General features: G+C 42.2%; 2 protein-coding genes across 4 annotated transcripts in view; one reads left to right on the top strand and one right to left on the bottom strand.

Moving 5' to 3' along the window:
• The window catches only part of prep (prolyl endopeptidase), a 189,575-nt gene that overhangs the window by 91,224 nt on the left and 79,781 nt on the right, over window positions 1-18,570 (top strand). Inside the window, exon 15 of one of the 2 annotated variants that reach the window (XR_013934747.1) lies at window positions 1,558-1,575. The exons of the other annotated variant lie outside the window; for it this stretch is intronic. The gene's annotated coding sequence lies outside the window, so the exon portion shown is untranslated. Of the gene's footprint in view, window positions 1-1,557; window positions 1,576-18,570 lie in introns of those variants that run through there. 2 annotated transcript variants of the gene reach the window in all.
• LOC308103488 (glutamate receptor ionotropic, kainate 2-like) overlaps window positions 1-18,570 on the bottom strand; it is an 87,272-nt gene that overhangs the window by 2,255 nt on the left and 66,447 nt on the right. For both annotated transcript variants that reach the window (XM_080453465.1, XM_080453466.1), the window contains exons 12-15: window positions 11,716-11,834; window positions 9,282-9,499; window positions 8,756-8,981; window positions 279-529 (exon numbers count right to left, since the gene is read on the bottom strand). In XM_080453465.1, the coding sequence (XP_080309591.1) occupies window positions 279-529; window positions 8,756-8,981; window positions 9,282-9,499; window positions 11,716-11,834 (814 nt within the window). The remainder of the gene's footprint in view (window positions 1-278; window positions 530-8,755; window positions 8,982-9,281; window positions 9,500-11,715; window positions 11,835-18,570) is intronic.

Below are 18,570 nucleotides of genomic sequence, written 5' to 3'. Positions count from 1 at the left end.
TATTTGAATATATATTTTTAAAGGGAACATTTTTGACTCAAATCTTTGCTTCTGGGGGGATCCCTGGAACCAAACATTTTCAGATGAGGGTCCGCGACCAAATACATATCATTTTGACATGACCTGAAAAAGTTTGAGCACCACTGAAAACTGTTAGGATTTAGAAGACATTTGTAGATTCCGTTCCCGGATTGAACGGGTTAAACTGAACATCGGTTATTTGTGACGAGTAACGCGGTCGTACAACGAACTATGAATTAGGCTTCAACTCCCCGTACTTTCTCCAGCTCGGCATTCTGTTTGGACTTGTAGAGGACCTCCCCGATGGCCACGAACAGAGACAGCACCAGGCCCGCTGCCAGCACGATGAAGATGCCACCGATGTTCTGCACTCCTAGAGCGCTGGCCTCCTTGCTCTCCTCCTCTGGACAGCCGTTCCCTCGCCACCATTTTTCCTTCATCATGTGCAACTTCCCCTCTTCCTGCAGCTGCAGGATGGCAATAGTGATCTTGTCCCTGTATGGAGAGCCTGCAGGGACAAAGAGGGAGAAATGGAACTGTGAGAAGAGTGGATTTTGGATAATGCCTATATATACTAGGGCTGGGGCAATCAACCAAAAATATATCGCAACCGATATTTAGAACGAATAACCGACTTAATCTTGCTCATGTGAGTTAATGGAATAATCGAGAAGTAGGTTTTGTTTTACTATTTTGTATTTGTTATGCATCAACAAATAGACACAAAAAAAAATTCCAATACATTTTTTTTTATAATCGACTAAAAAAAAAATAGATTAGTCTGAATATTAACCCTGTATTATACTTTGTTGTGTGGTGTCCTACAAAAATGGCAAAGATTGCGGTTCTACTAGCTCACAACGCTTCGCATTGCATCGCGTTGTGAGTTTAATCTTTCATTATTACCGTAATCATAATCGAGGCAAACATTTTAAACAATCGTGATGTTGACTTGAAGTCAAATGACCCAGATCTACAACATACAGATAAAGAGATTAGTGCCAAAACAGTCACATGTGGAGTGTCTATGCTAGTGGGTGTATATGTAACAACTTGTACAGTATGTATGTGCTTATAACCTGTCATGTTAGCGCCATGCACAAAGAGGGACGTTCTTGTATAAGTCCTAATTCAAGTACAGCTAATCCCTGTATTCATAGCCTGGTTCCAGAATTACCATCCCTCTCTCCAGTGTGTGTCACAGCGCACAAAGAGTTGGCAGCAAGGAGTGGGCGGTGTGCACATAGAAGCAGGGCTCCCGTTGAGTCTTACAGAATGAACATGTGCGTGCACGTGTGTTTGTGTGTGTGTGTGTGTGTGTGTGTGTGTGTGTGTGTGTGTGTGTGTGTGTGTGTGTGTGTGTGTGTGTGTGTGTGTGTGTGTGTGTGTGTGTGTGTGTGTGTGTGTGCGAGCGTGCACTGTACGCATGTTCATACAGTATGTACTTGTACCTATTGTTGTACATAAACAGAGAACATCAAGGAAGCTTAGGTTCTACATTGTATTGTGCAATGTGTGTGTGTGTGTGTGTGTGAGTGAGTGTGAGTGTGAGTGTGAGTGTGTGTGTGTGTGTGTGTGTGTGTGTGCGTGTGTGTGCACGTGTGTTCGTACCATGTTAACAGGAATCATTCGCACAGTGTGAGAGTGTAGCTGCACGTTAAGTGCGAGTGTTTGGAAATATGAACATGGATATTCATGTGGGATACGGTTGTGATTATGGGAGGAGTGGGTTGTGCACGTCTTAGCGGCGTGATGAGGAAGATGGCCCAAATCCACAGACAGTGGGAAGACGCTGGAATTAGCGACATGGTATTAGGACACAGTGGGGGACTGCATGATCAAAGGAGGAATAATCGCTGCAGAGTGCCTGAGTGGGGTTGGGTTCCCCTCCCATCCACACGCATGCACACGTGCACGCACACACACACGCGGACACCGCACACACACACACACACACACACACACACACGCACACACACACGCACACACACAAACTCTGCCCCTGACCAGGCCAGGCAAAGATTAATGCTTACTGTGAGTGTTCATGTTTCATTAATAGTCCACCGCTTTAAAAGCTTGTTAGTGTATTTATGTGACCATTCAGTGGAGTACGGCATATTTGTGCACCACGACCCATCTGTGCATTTACATTTCACATTTGCATTTAGCAGGCACTCTTATCCAAAAGCCACTTAGCAGTTGAACGGGGCTTGTGTTCCTAGACTGCCAACATTACAAGCTGACAAGAGTTGAAAAAGAGTAGCAGCCAAAGCCCCGGCACCCAGATAAAAGATGTAAAAATATTCCCGTCACCCTTGTGTGTTCATGCATAACAGAGAGCATTTTAGGGACATTAGGGATACTTTGTGCACACTGGGGGACTCGGTAAAGAGGGACAAGATGGCTCTGGCTGCAGGGAACCTCTACTGCAGTGGTTCAGGTGTGCAGTGTGTGCTGAGGTACGGAACACTATGTGCTGTGAGACAAATCCAGGTGTGCCTTGGAAGTTTGTGACAACCTAGTGTTGATTTCGTCGACTAAAACTATGACGAAAAATGTTTGTCGACTACCATTTTTCACTGACGAAAACGAAATAAAAACGAAATAAAAACTAAGCTACAGTATGATGACTAAAACTAAGACTACATATATTGGCAATTTCGTCAACAAATAAAAACTAGACTAAAATGTTAGTGAGGGACGAGTGGAGAAGAGAACTAAAAATAACTAAAAGACAAGTCATTTTATGTTTGGTTGCATGCTGAAAATAGCAGATCTACAAGCTCACAACGCGTCGCGCTGCAGCGCGTTGTGAGCTTGGAGATCGGCTATTTTCAGCATACAACCAAGTGTAAAATCAGCCATTACAACACCATCAAGGCATCAAACATTCATTTTAGTCGACTAAATCAACTGTAGATTTAGTCGACTACAATCTTATGATATTTAGTCGACTAAAACTAGACAAAAACTAAAACATTTCAGATAACAAAAATATGACTAAAACTAAATGGAATTTGATTCAAAAGACTATGACTAAAACTAAATCAAAAGTTTCGGTCAAAATCAACAATATGACAACCTCACATTATTATTGCAATACAACCATAGAAAAAGTCATGCCTTTTTGGGCAACACTTTAGAACGACTATCCGTTACAACTAGTTAATAGATCATTCACAAACTGTTAGTTAATTAGTTATTTATGATTGGTTAAATGTTTAATAGTTGGTTAAGCTATCTATACCATACTGTAGCTAATGGATCACACAAATGACTTGTGTGAATGTTAATGATATATAACTATGCCGTAAATATTCCATAGATCATTAAAACCACCCATAAAACAAACATGGGCAAATTCTCCTTCTATAGCACAGCCACCAAGGAATGGAATAGTCTAACCCCATCCCTCAAAAAATGCAGTTCGCTGGGCTCATTCAAAACAGCCCTAAAAACCCATCTTTCTGGAGGCCGAAAGAGGAGCTAGTACCAGTTTCCCTGTAGACAGACGACCCCCCCCCTCCTCTTTTTGTACATATTTTGTATTTCCTCATGCTTTTTTTTGTATATAATTTTTTATTTTTCCATGTATCCCCCCCCCCTTTCTTTTTGTACATATATTTTTAAATGCTTTTTTTGTACATAGTGGTACTTTTTCTGTATTATCTGTATTTTCATGTTGATTTTTGAACTGTTTGGTTGCTACTATATATGTCTATGAAATTAACTCAAGGACCCCAACGGAAACAAGTCCGCAAGGACTTTTTTGGCCGGACCTTTTAGACAAAAGCATTATAAATGTAACTGTGTTGTTTTACATTCTTTTGCCTAATAAAAATTTCAATCAATCATGAACAAGCTATAAGTGAGCTACTTACTAATTACTTTACTCAAGTATTTGTTAATTGATTGAACCATGCTAACAACACATCCTACTTTTTTGTGAACAAGTCATTAATAACTCATTAACTAACAGTTTGTGAATACTCTTTTAACTAGGTATAACATATAGTTATTCTAAACTTTAAAATAACTATCTGTTATAACTAACACTTTAGAATCTAATACTTTAGGTTATAAAGTGTTACCCTATTTTAACCACTTTCTACCTGGCATACATTTTGGCAAAAATAAATATATATTTGTTTTTACCCTACACATTTTTTTAAAATAGTGATAAAAGTGATATGCGTTATAGAGGCTATTTTGCAAGAAGATACACATGGGCCTTGAGATTTTGACTTGGCCTTTGGGGTGCCTTGGGCACAAAAAGTTTGAAAATCTCTTGACTGTTCTCAGTCTTCACTTGGCAGTTGACTGGTCCCTTTGGTTCTCTCTCTCCACCTCGGTCATTGTTCTTCATCTATCATTTATGTACGGCAATACATCATCCTTTCATCTTTGCGTCTGTGTGCGTTCAGATTGATGAAAGAGGGCATTAACACAGAGTTGGAAATGACTGAGAGCGCCGCTGATTTTCTCGTCTGTCTTTGTTCATGAAGAGGAGAAACATGTGCCTTCGTACACTTTGTTAATTTGCTATATGCCTGTGATTCCCAACCTGTGGGCCGCGAGAATATTGCAAGCACGCAAAATTATTGATAAAACAACAAGATTGTAGTGGTAATATAACCACTATATTATTTTAAATATTTTTTTAAATAATGTAAAAAAAGTTAACACAGTATTCTTTATTTAAAACCTTGAAAAGAGTGTTTTCATAGTGATGCCAATAAATAAAAACTTAAAGTATACTATGTTAGTTCCATTGATTCAAGCCAGAACACAATCGATTGATTGATCATTCAAATAAATATGCTCTAAAAATGCACGCGACCCACCCATCTGACCACTGTTAAGATGGGTGGGCCGCAAACACTTTCAAGATTTTCAAGTGGGCCCTGATCCGCAGTGTCAAATCCGCAGTGTTATTTTTTATGTATATACAGAGTATACAAATGTAACCAAATGAACCCCGACAGGTCCATTTGGTTACGTGTAAACGCTCAGAGTTAAATGAACACTCAGGACTTTGCAGTGTTGAGGACGAGGGATCCATCAAGTGTCGGCGCCCCCCCCCTGATTCTGCCCACGCTCATATTTCAAATGATTAATGATTGCCTAACAAAGCAGAGCTGGGATAAATGCTAATAGGATGGGTCCTTGGAGACGCGGAATATGGAGAGAAGGTGCCTGGGCGAATGGAATGGAAAAGCGCTGCACTTGACACAGTGCACGCGCACGGAACCACCTGACAGATGTTCCACACCAGAGGATATCCATCACTCCTACGCTGTCTGGCCTCAAATGTTAATGTGATCGACCGCCGTATGGAGGACACATTTGCGTTCCGGGAATACAGCGGTGTGTGAAACCAACAGGCAGTAAAAAAAAGCTTGGGACGCAGGTATTATTTAATGGCTTGGACTGGCCTTGAACTTCCCCGGTGTACGCACCTGGGTTCCCAACCCGCATCTTCCACGCGGGAAACCAAGCAACTTGCTCCCAGATATGGAAAGAAATTTGCATTTTTTAATCACCTTTCAGATGTTGTAGGAGGCCTCTGGTGAAGAAATTAAAGTGTTTTCATTTTTACGGTTTAATAAGGTGCAATCCTACTTAGTGAAATAGGAATTCCCTCTTTCTCAAGGCATATTAGGCTGGTCTTTAAGCCGAATGGAATGGGTATTCTCAGCCGGCCAAAAAGTTATGGCTAAAGAGCTGTTCAGAAAATATGTCCACATGCAGGCTCTCCTCTGTTTCGTGTAAGGGAATATCACAAATTCCAAAAATATGAGGTCCACGATCTCCCCACATTCCCGTATAGAATGTTGAGTAATTATCTATCCTAAAATATTTTGTTAGACAACAATGGCATTGTAGAGGATGTAATCATATTAGTACATATTTATGAAATACTGAGAGAAAAGAAACATCAGGAAATATTCTCTACATAGTGAATGAATGAGTGCTAGAATGGACAGACTTCAGAGTATGAATAGAACCATTCTGGATGCATTATGAATTTAAATTCAGCAACAACAGCATTGTGACAACAAGGCATTTTTATCCATAAATACCAAGTATATGGTTGTTTGGGCCATATTGGTGGCAGCCATATATTTGCTGTTCCATGTGTCAGCACATTAACGGAAAGGAGCAACTGATAGCCCTATACCACCATGACTAGTAATGGGAGCCCATTTCACGGACATAAGTGTAAGTCCTTCTGTCCTTAAGGAGGCACAGTGGGACCATATTTCACCGCATCACCTCAGCTTTGTTACAGCCCGGTGACAATCATGACAGGGATAAATGAAAGGCACACAGTGAAATCCTCAGCGTCAATTTGACTCTGTGTCTACAAATGGAACACTTAAGGGTCACTTGGTTCAGTGCAGACTCATTTCTTAAACTCTGAGCGTGTACAAATGCAACCCTTACGGGTCACATTAGGCGTAAAAAAAAAGCTCCGGATTTTACAGTGCCGATCACGCCAGCCTGCATTGGACGCAGCCCAGATCCCTGAAGATCCATAAGCGGCCCGGCGTGCTCATCAGCGGGCGGACAGGTCCAGACGTGGCCGTGTTTTGATGGCCTTCATATCCCCCGGTGATGGATGTAGCCATTACCGGCGGGTCGCGGCGGTCTCACCGGCCTCGTCATGACTGCTCTCACCTCGGCAATACCGAGATTGGAAAGCGTCATCAACGACTTTCAGCCAGGCGGCCCCTGGAGTGCCGGGGATGTGAGCTGCACACTTATTACCCAGGTGCCAAATTGCTTTATGTGCCACGAAATGTGGTTACCATAATGTGGAAAGAGGAAAAATATCGCTGTTTGCGGAGGCCTATTACCCGCAGCACAGGCATTCCATAATACGGGTCTCAAACAACATGTTGCAAGTAATTCGCGATTGTTTGTTTGATCCTGTGCGGAATACGAAATTGGTAGTTTACTGCATGAGGTTGATGTAGATTATGTCAGGTGTGTTAATTGTTAATTAGAGTGATGTACAGTATAAAGACAGATTTTTAAGTACTTCCCTGGCTGATGGTTTAAATTATGTAAGTTATTTTTTTGCTAAAATAAGTGTCAAATATTTCTATATTCACATACTGTAGTATAGAGTGTTTGTTCAATAACAGTCTCCCCGTCTCTCCAGCTATTAAATAAATCAAAATTTTCCTAGTATAGTGGAGAGAGACAGGAAACAGGTAGAGAGGAGTATCACGCAGCAAGGGCCGTCGGGCTCGGGAATCTAACCCGTGACTCGCTGTCAGGCCATTAGAGCCTGTGGTATGCGACCTAACCATTTGGCTATCGGTGCCCCCAGAAGATTCAGTGTAGCGATATAGTTCATGTAGGCACGGAAGGCAGGATGTTTACATACTAGCTCACTCTCCCCGGATCCCCCCATTCATTCGTCAACAAGCTAATTCATTCGGACTCCCACAAGTCATTACGTTCAACCTCACGTCATTCTCATTCGCTGTAAGCCAACTCACTCACGCCCTCATTCCCCAGAGTGCAACTCAGGCGCTTCATTTAAGCAGCCTCTGTTCTCTGTTCATTCTACGTGCTTAGCTGTCAAGGCCGGTTGTACAGCTGTCAGTGTAAAAATTCCTCCACCTCCCCGGCCTCCTCCCTGTGGTATTTAGTTCATATTGTTAATGGGATGATTGTGGATTGTACTGTGGTTCTATAGATTGTGCTTGATATGTGGTAGTTTAATTATGCATTGAAGGTTCAATGTTATGTTCATGTAATAACTGTATTTCATACTCTGCTCGGGGGGTTTGTGATTTCAGATTCTGTGTCATACTTGCGCAGGTAATCTGTAATATCATGTGAGCAGAGTCACACCGCGAAAACTGAATGCAATATCATTGCAATAAATTGTAAGTGGTTAATCCTGAGCTGAAGTGTCTAAATGAAATACATTTTAATGTTGGGATACCAATTTTATCTAGTCAGGAGAGAGAACTCAAAAACAATAGACAAAATTGGAACTGGTCTGGTACATTATGAAATTAAAGCTGAAAAATTATCTTTGTGAGTCTCTCTTGATAAGATTGGTACACCGACCTGGTACTGAACAAACACTCAGTAAGCAATGGTTACTATCAGAAAATAGAGATTACATTATTTTAAGAAAAACCCCTTTAATTTTCTGGTAAGTCAAAACTATTATTTTCAAATAATGTTTCAAATAAGGTCTGCCACAGGACACTGTGAAAAATTTTAAGAAAAACACCAAGCCAACAAAATAAGTAGACCATGAATGGCACTGCAAAGGATCAAACGATTGATGTTTCTGGAGCCCAAATCACAGTCATGCAGAAGTCCATCCTCTTCAGACATTCTCATCTCATTAAACTGAGACATTTTCACCTCATTCATTCCAGTCCTCCAGTTATGTCCATGACACCATCACTCATCATGAATCCTTTCTTTCTTCCAGCATGTTCATTATCCACACTATAAACCTCGCACATATTATCTGTAGCTATCCATATGTTACACACACACCCCCCCAGACAGACAGACACACACACACAGACACACACACACACACACACACACACACACACACACACACACCCACCCCTATTTTCGGGCAAATCCCAAATGTTTCAAACATTTTCAAAAACGTTCCAAAATAGCCGATCTACAAGCTCGCATTTTGTGAGCTTTTAGAGTGCAGAACATAATCGGGCAGAGATCTCACCCATAGGCGTTCCCACTCCGTACGCCTTGGAGTCGATGAGGCCCCCTATCTGCGTGAGGTTGCAGTCGCGCTGCGTGGCAAACTCGATGGTGGTGGACTCCATGAGGAAGGCGTAGTCGGACGTCAGCACGCGGTGGATGCCCTCGTCGATGTTCTTCACCAGCACTGAGTGCCGCCTGCTGTTCATGAACTCCCACATCTTGTCGTAGGTGGAGATCTTGGTTTTCTGCGAGCAGACGGCAGAGAGAAAACAACAGACAGGTTGGGGCTACAGGAGCAGAAAGTAGTGGTTTCACTATGCTGGTTAATTAGTTCAGTGTTTGTGTGTTTGTAAATTCATTACAAAACATATCTAAAAAATATCTATTTAAATTCATATGCTTATTGTCCTGGCAGCCCTATTTTGGGCATGTCATTAATTTTTTTCAAACATTTTAAAAACATGTTGGACACTTCGTCAGAGAAACCGGGAGAGAAGCTACTAGCTATTTCAACATGGCAGACACAACAGCAGGGGGGAGGTTACCTTGAAGAAGGTCATGGTGGAACCATCCTCCACCACCCCATAGAGGATTTTGGTCTGTTTGGCCAGGTCATCAGCAGAATCAATGGGAGACTCCATCCTCTCCACGGTGAGGAAGGCGGCCAGGTTGGCCGTATAGGACGAAATGATGATGAGGGTGAAGAACCACCAAATTCCCCCCACTATTCGAGTCGACAGGGCTTTGGGCATGAGCTCTGATCCTGGGGGGTTGCGGTGGGTGGGAGGGATGGACATTGCAAAACAGGATTAAAGGAGAATTTCGCCCGACGGTTTTATTACCTTTCTTATGATGTTATATCCTAGGAAGAGTGGCACAGTAGAGAAATTTCATAACTCCATAACGGGTCCGCCGCAGTTAAAAACCCGCGCCTATGGTCCTTGCTCTAAATCGCTTTGTTTTTTCGGAAGAGATCTGATGTTAATAGTGTTAGAACGCAACGTGTCTTGAATGCGCTCCACCTTAAGTCACGCTTCTGCGACACTTCCGGCGCCCGACCGGAAGTGTCGCAAAAGCGCGACTTACTGTACCACTCCTCCTAGGATAAGAAAGGCAATAAAACCGTCGGGCGAAATTCTCCATTAAGTTTGCAAACAGTAGTCATCCTAAGAATTAGATCCTAAAAATCTCATATCCAGTGATAACATCCGACTGCCAATAGGATGAAATCATTGCACTGGAGTTTCACCCAAACTGATTACTCACAACGAGGCAGAAAACTCTGCTCGCTTCAAGATGATGTCACTTGATGGAATAAATACCCCAAAGCACAATGAGTTGCCTTGGAAACCAATGAATTAACCAGTGGTTCTCAAACTTTTTATGGAGTTAAAATAAAAACTCAATAACTCTGAGAGTCTACCTCAAGGAACCGTAAGGGTCCCTGGATCTCCCTTTGAGAACCACTGAACTAATACAATTTGTTACACTAACTTTGAGAAAAGTCAGATTTTCAGATAGAATAGAGGACTAAAAACAGTGTTTCAAGTATTTCTGTTATTCAACTCATCCATACAAATCAATCACAGCAACACATTCATATATCATTCACTGAAAACAGTCTGGAGAAGTCATGACTGGGATAGTCATGTATCCATGGTAACCTCACACTCCGATTCCACATCCCACTGATCTCTGAGAGGTCAAGGACCAGAGGAGAGGCCGCTGGGCAGTGGTGGAAAAAGAACTCAGTACTCACATGTTTTACTTAAGTAAAAGTATTAATACTGCAATGCAGAAATACTCTGTTACAAGCAAAAGTCCGGAATTCAAAATTTACTTGAGTAGAAGTACAAAAGTATTGGCATCAAAATGTGCTTAAAGTACCAAAAGTAAAAGTACGAAAATGTTTGAAAATAGCAGATCTACAAGCTCACAACGCGTCGCGATGCGATGCGTTGTGAGCTTGTAGATCTGCTATTTTCAAACAGCCTAGGTCTAAAATAGGGCTAAAGTGGTTAATGTATGTTTTATAATGTAATAATTTATATCTGAAAAGTAACTAGTAACTGAAGTTTTCAAATAATTGTGGTGGAGTAAAAGCACAATATTTGCCTCCGAGATGTAGTGGAGTAGAAGTAAAAGTATAGACAATTGGAAATACTCCAGTAAAGTGAAAGTACCTCAAAATTGTACTTAAGTTACTTTACACCACTGTTCTTTTGTGATGCAATATGAGTATTTGCGCAAATGAAGGATGTATATCGGTATCGGCCGATATTTGCCTCTGTGTCTGCATTCACTGAAGGCCGTAGCCGACGTTTATCTGTTGTTGTGACACATCAATCTTCCGCTGGCTATGTTGGTGTGTTGATATCTGCAGCCTGCCAAGCTGCAGGCTGGGAACAGTTAGGTTTTGTAATGGAGATGTATTTGCTTCCCCTGGCACTAAACGGGGAATGAATATCAACAAAAACAAAATAAAACTAATATCGGTTTCTGTATCGGCTATCGGCCAAATTGTTATTTTAAACACTGGTATCTGCCCAGAATGCCATATTGGTGCATCCCTAACGCAAATATATTTTTCACAGACATATTTTGTTGACGCCTCATTTTATATGGCTTCATTGTTATGTTTATTTTCATAACAATATGAACCCATATAGAATGGGAATGGGTATTATGAAGTTTTATTTCTGTCCTAGCACAATGTTACTATCCTGTTGCTATCCACTACCATATGACAGTAATTCTTCATATGACAGTAAAGCCAAATTTATGCTCCGGCGTACGATGGTGTCACGCGCCGATCTATTATTTCTGGCGTGCGACACCGTCAAACGTCAAAGTCTTAATTCTTCATATGACAGTAAATCCATAAAAAATGCAGCACATCCCATTCCTTGGTCTCTCCCTCAGAGACAGTGGGACACACAGAGCTCCAGCTTCACAGAGCCACAGGCTGAGGCAGACTACCTTGCCGCATGAGAGCCCCGACTCCAAACCAGAAGCTATTGAGCAGCGTGAAATTATTTTCCACAACGTCAGAGTCTGGGTTGCATGGATGTGGGTTGTACCACTCATATGGGCTAAACCTATACAGAGAGAGAGAGAGAGAGAGAGAGAGAGAGAGAGAGAGAGAGAGAGAGAGAGAGAGAGAAAACAAACACAGGTACATCAGTTAAAAAAGCCACTGTGGAATGCTGTATTCCCTGGAACGAACTTAATGGTAAATGAGGCATAGATTGAAAAGAAAAGGAAAAAAAAAAAAAAACATAGTGAGAGGCGGGTTATTTAATAAGAACGATGAGAATACAAATGCATGCGATGCAGTTCCGTATTTCCCTGCCTTCCCTGAGGGAAGCAGTGCTTCTGCGGGGGGACCAGAGCAAATCATTCATCCTTTGGGCTCAGATCAGCTTATTGGCATATTCAAATGCCTTCAGTTTATTGTGAAGCTGGATCAATGGGCTGGAATAACACTGTCACGAGTGATAATGTCCCGGTCAGTGCCTGGTAGTCTTTGGAGATCACTGGGATTCACTGCCTCAGAGGTCCCCCTTATGCCTGATTGGATGGCGCGTCACGTTGCGATGCACTGTGAGCTTGTAGATCAGCTTTTTTTTCGGGGACGCGACACCAGCGCACAAATAATTAATTATAAATCAGCTCTACCTCCCCTTGTACTTCCCCTACAAAGCCCTCTGAACTTAGCATCAGCTCGCTCTTCTCTTGGCTCCTCTGGGCTCCCTGCAGCCCCCCCACTCAATCTTCTTTTCTTCAGTCGTTCTACCTCTCTCTCCCCCTACCTACCTCTCCCTCTCTCTCTCTCTCTGCAGTCTTTCTGCATCATCCTACACGCCCCGCCTCAGCCGACCTGTAAGACCCCTCGAGGTTCGGACGGGGGCATTTGTGGTTTAAGTAAGCGTGGCATGGCATTAGGACTGGGCGACCGGGTTAGCATTAAGTACCAGGAGGCTGATTGAGTTTGGAGCAGAAGTAGACAGGTGGGAGCGCGGTGGAGTCAGCCTTTCTGATGAGGGGCAGGGGCTGCTTGGGGAGCGCTATACCTCAACATATGCTGCATGCTAATAAGCAATGAACCAGGTTAAAAGGTTTGTCTTAGATCAAGGGTTCCCAAACTTTTCTGGCCGCGACCAGAAAATAACCCCCCCAAAATAATCCTATTTGAACTGGGGGCATTACAGATTTAGTTTAACTCAGTTCTACAGATAAATATTGTGAAAATAGCCGAACTACAAGCTCACAACGAGCTTTAGATCGGCTATTTTCACAATGTTTGCTTCTTTCTTATGTAATATTTGGACAATTTGGTCTTAAAAGTCGTTAAATTGTAACTTGCAGATACCCTATATACACTTATACTGTATGTTGGTTTGTTTACTGTTGAGTGAGAAAATAATGTTGTACATTAAGCTAATCCTCTGGGGACCCCCCAAAATTATTTGGGGACCCCCCTGCCTTAGATGACCAAGTTCAGCAATGGAACATGCCAGCTACAGCTCTTAGAAAACATACTTACAGTTACTCACATATAACGTGCAAACATTACATTCATGGCAGTGGGTTGCCTTGCTCAGCAATAAAATAAAATAAATCTCCTGAAGACGGGTGCCTCAGTATTTTTCTGCATCACCACAAGCAGAACTGCTTTTATTATGGCAGTGAATATTCAGCCTTGGGTCATCATTGGTAGAGGAAACACTATTAACCATCAGGTTAATTTGAACGCCCTCCCAGATTCTTACCCTATTGACCAAATCCATGCCTACTACCTAGTCTTAATTAACCATACTAACAGTTCCTAACATGAACCAGCTGCAAGCTACTGTACAGTATTACCTGTCTGATTGCCCCTGAACTAATGTGCATAGACTGTGGTGGAGCCGAAGGTTGAATCTCCACTGCCTACATTTATTTACTGTATAACACGGTAATGAAAAATAACAAGCCACCTAGAGCAAATAAGATATTCTGATGGGTCATGTGGGAGTACTTTTATTCTCTATAACAAATGCTAACAAGAACAGACATGAAGAATGTGTTCACAGCAGTTCTTAATTAGCGACACCATGGTGACAAACTGTAGGTATACTGTAACTGTAGTTGCTGTAGTATACTGAATGAATGAATGAATGAATAAATGAATGAATGAGAACCATGGCACTATTTTCAAATGTAACATTTTATATTAATGGCAATTCTGGGGACTTTAAAAGCTACAGTAGCTGTGGTGTAAGCAGGATACACTGTGAGAAAGTCTGTTATGAGAACATAAATGCACTTCAGAGGGGGAAAATCACCCGCCTCCTGTGTGGTTATTTTGTCATAACTGACTTTCTCACAGTGCGTTGTTCTTTACACAATGTGCTAACAGTAAATTGAATAATAAGACACCAAAAAGAGCAATATCTTACTGTTCCTAAATTAATCCCTGCACAATTTGCTCCTTCATAGTAGCAGTATTGCCACAGAAGCAGAGCTGAGAGAGGGACCATGACAGGAACCACAACATATATCAGTAGTAATTCCCTTGATATCTGTTTTTATGGACGGTGGCATCGTAATTAACGCTCTTCTTTTACAAGTGTTGTGAATGTAGCAACATCTCTGTCATGTTGGGTGTCCTTATACAGCTATTTTCTGTTCCGTATCCCCTTGAGAATTGCCTGTGTGGACATGGATGTGATGACAGGCTATAATTCTTCCTGTCAACCACATGAGGATGGGCTGATTTGCTGGAATGTCAATGAGCTATGTCTCCTTGGAACCACAGGTGATTGTTACCACACAATGGCCTTGTGGTGATGTATGAAATGTATAGTGGGGGCATGTGCACGTGTATGTACAAAACGTGCACCTGTGTGGTTTTGCATGTACTGTATGCACAGTATGTGCATGTGGTTTTATGTGAAGGGAATTAATTGTGTGTGCATGTGCGCGTGCGTGCTTGTGTGTGTGACTGTGTGTGAATGCGGACATACAGAATGTGTGTGGCAGCAGCCAGCAGCCAGCAGGTGTACATAGATAGATCAAATCCATCTGAACGCCAATAATGTGATTATAAATGTTCTTTCTTCTGACTGTGCGCATGCACATAATGCATTGTCAAAAGAACCCCATGTGTCGGATCCATATGCAACATGGATATTGTTTGTGTCTCTGCGTGTGTGCATGGGGTATTCTGTCTGCATCCAGAGCCCATGCTTTCTCTACGTGACCTTATTGCCTGCTGCCTGCATGGACTCCTTGGGGCTGTGTTCAGCACACCGATCACAAGGGAGCGGAGTCCTGTGGAGCGTAAGGTCACCCCCCCCTCTCACACAGAGCACGTGGGAAATGCTGGATAGCACAGGGAATAATACATTGATTCCCCATTCTCGCTCCCTCTCTCTCTTGATCGTCCCCTTCGTCTGTCCCAAGCCACAATGACAACACATTCCCAACACATTCCGGGCCCTCAGGTCTTCAAGTGCTGACCTGCTCGAGGTGCCTACAATGACATATAAAAAATACGGTGAAGCAGCATTCTGCTTTTACGGACCGACAGTGTGGAATAAACTCCCATTACAGGCAGGCAGCCTCTGTCGATAGCTTTAAAGCACAGCTCAAGACCTATTTCTTCACTCTTGCTTTTAGCTGATTCTTTGGTTGATTTTTAATTCCTCACTGTATTGCCTATTTTAATGTTGTTTTATGCCTTTGCTTTTATTTTATTTTATTTTATTTTTGTTTGCTTTATTGTTAAATTGGTTCTAACTGTAATTGTATTCTTGCTCTGTAAAGCACTTTGAGCTGCATTTCATGTCATGAAAGGTGCTATACAAATAAAGTTTATTATTATTATTATTATTAAATGAAGTTAATAACACAAGTTCAAGGAGTAAAGACCGGCCAATACTTTAATCCGCCGCTGCCACTTAACAATCACCATTGCATAAATACACGTGTGCCTGCCAGCCTCACCTGATTGACTCTGTTCTCGCCAACAGACCAGACTGCCACACGCAAATAAATTACCGCTCCCCGGACCATGATCCCCAGTTTAATCCTTCAGACATTTCGAATTTCCACGATCAGGGCGGCAACTTCGTCCAAACGCACCACATTCCCACAGATGCCGCCATTCCCTAATCCTCTTCCTCCTCACGTGAGGAGCGTTGAGGTACGGCTTCAGCTCACCTGCCCAGCCTAGGCAGTGCCGAGATCATTCTCCAACTCGCCTCCAACCCCTGAGTGCCCTCAGAAGCCTCACTCCCTCAACAACACTCTAAAACAAGACCTTTCTCTCTCTCGTTATCTACCAAACTGACCAAACCAGTCCACTCCCACCACGATCTCCCTATGGACAGAAGCACGCGCATCTGCCTGACATGCACCACACTGACAAGGCCGTGTTCTGCACACCGATCACAAGGGAAGCGGGGAACATGTGGAACACGCAGACATAAGGTCACCCCCTCTCACACGGAGTGCGGGGGACATGCTGGATAGCATTCAGAATAATAAATGGATTCCTCGCTCTGTCCTCCTCCTCCTCCTCCTCCTCCTCGTGCTCTGATCAGACAGCCTTCAACTTAAAGTGGACACAATCAGTTAACACGTTGAACCCTAGCGTTCCTATTCTGGGTATGTCATACTACTGTAGGTGAACAAATAGCAGATCTACAAGCTCACAACGCTGCTATTTTGGTGTAAATTTGGCCATCAACGAAGTATATTTTGTTTAAGTGGTTAACTATCACCATCACATAAATACACCTGTGCATTCCAAACCTCCTCCAACAAATTCTTCCCAGTCTCTCTCAGCTCCATTTTCTAAGACATCCTTACCCCGGGTTCCTCGTTCATTAGCACATTCTCATTCCCTTTCTCTCGTCAATACAAAATTAAACCGTCAGCTGAGGTGTAGTTCTGTACCAGTGAATTGTCTATCGGATTCAATTACTCTGGCTGCAGTAATAGATCTGTTTTATTTCCTTTATTCTCCGGGCCAAGTGAGGAGACTGGGGCTGTAGGTGGTGGAAGAGAGAGGCACAGGTGACCACCAGAACATAGACTCACTCACTGCACAAAACAGTAATAGCCCATAATTACTTTTAAATCATGTATTATGCAATATATCAACACAGGTTGAGGTCAGCATCATTTGTACAGAGGGAATTCAGTTTTCTTAATAAAGAGAGAGCAGAAGCTCTGGAAGCTTAACCCATTAAGACCAGGAAAGCATCTGTCATTTTAGATTTTAACCACTTTTATTTATTTATACTTTGTCTATTAAAAAATAGCAGATATACAAGCTCATAGCGCGGCACCGAGTGCCACGCTATGAGCTTGTACATCTGCTAGTTTTTAGCAAAAATCCTGAAGATTTGTGCAAATATTGGAATATATATATATTTTTTAAGCGAACATTTTAACTCAAATCTTTGCTTCTGGGGGTTCTACAAATGTCTTCTAAATCCTAACTTTTCATGTCAAGGACCCCCAAAATGATATGTATTTGGCCGCGGACCCCCATCTCAAAATATGTTCTTCCAGGGACCCCCAGAAGCAAAGATTTGAGTTAAAAAATGTTCGCTTCGCTGGAGCCACGGCGAGTCAAAAGAAAAGGTCAAAAACATTTGTGTGTTTTTGAGTGGAGCTTAAAAATGAGATTGCTGAATCCCTAGTGGGCTGGAGGTATGCATTTTATTGTGTGGATGCGGGACTTTCTCCGCTCTCTCTATCTGCAGAGGATTAAAGGAAATAATATACTCGGCATTTAGGGTTCCGACCAATCAATCAGGGGCAGCACGATCAATACTACAATTATGAGAGAACTCAACTCAGCAAACCGCAGAGGGGTTACTGTATTTCAGGTGGACTGAGGATGCTGAATAGAACCAGGCATGCAGTGACAGAGCAAGCACTTAGAGTATTTGGTGCATTGACATGCAAGAAAATATATGTATGTACCGTGCAGTTAAACAAACAATAGTCATTTTAACAATCAGTCAAAAGTGCTGAGGCCGTTATTGGGCGGACCAGGAATGCTAGCAGTATAAATACATGCTAATCACTTACCCCTGACCAACCGTGACAACAAAATGACAACAATTTGCATATTCTGAACTAACTTAGGTGACAGTTGCTGCTTTTATCCTCTTGCGTGTTCATATTGCCGGTAACATTTTGGTGAAAAGTGCATGAAAACCCTAAAAATCTCAGGGTCAAAGCAGAGCACTCTGAGATCTGGGGATAAACACACACCTTTCTTTCCACCTCAGACATGCACAGGAGCTACAGTGCACTGTAGTGGTACGTTCCTTACAACAGCTCGGCTATACAGCGGCCAGTGGTTCAAATATAATGCATATTGTTGCTGTCAGGTAGAAACCTTGTATCTCCATATTTCGTCTTTTTTCATAAACGACTACCCCTACTTATACTGCGAAAGTAGCAGAATGGGTTGATCTCCAAGCTTACAATGCATCACCTCTCAATGCGTGGTGAGCTTGTAGATAATGCATTTCTTGCTAATTTTGAAAGAGTTTGACAAATCGTGAAAGATGATAAGCCCAAAATAGGGAGGCCAGGCAGGTTGAAAGTGGTTAAGTCTGTGGGTTTTTATAAATATTTAACCAATTAAAAATATTAACCAAGAGCTTGTGAGTAAAGTTACTTATTATTTGTCGTTATTATTTGGCACATTGGATATTTGGAATACAGGTTATTTCCTGAAATGGTAGCGGTTTTGGACATACAATGTTTCCGTCCGACAGCGACAATATCGTCTCTGTCCTCATATGTCCAAAACTGTTACTTTTC

The sequence above is a fragment of the Gymnoscopelus braueri genome (assembly GCF_963280865.1).
Source record: "Gymnoscopelus braueri genome assembly, chromosome: 16".
NCBI lineage: Eukaryota > Metazoa > Chordata > Actinopteri > Myctophiformes > Myctophidae > Gymnoscopelus > Gymnoscopelus braueri.
This window is presented reverse-complemented; position numbering and strand designations above follow the sequence as displayed.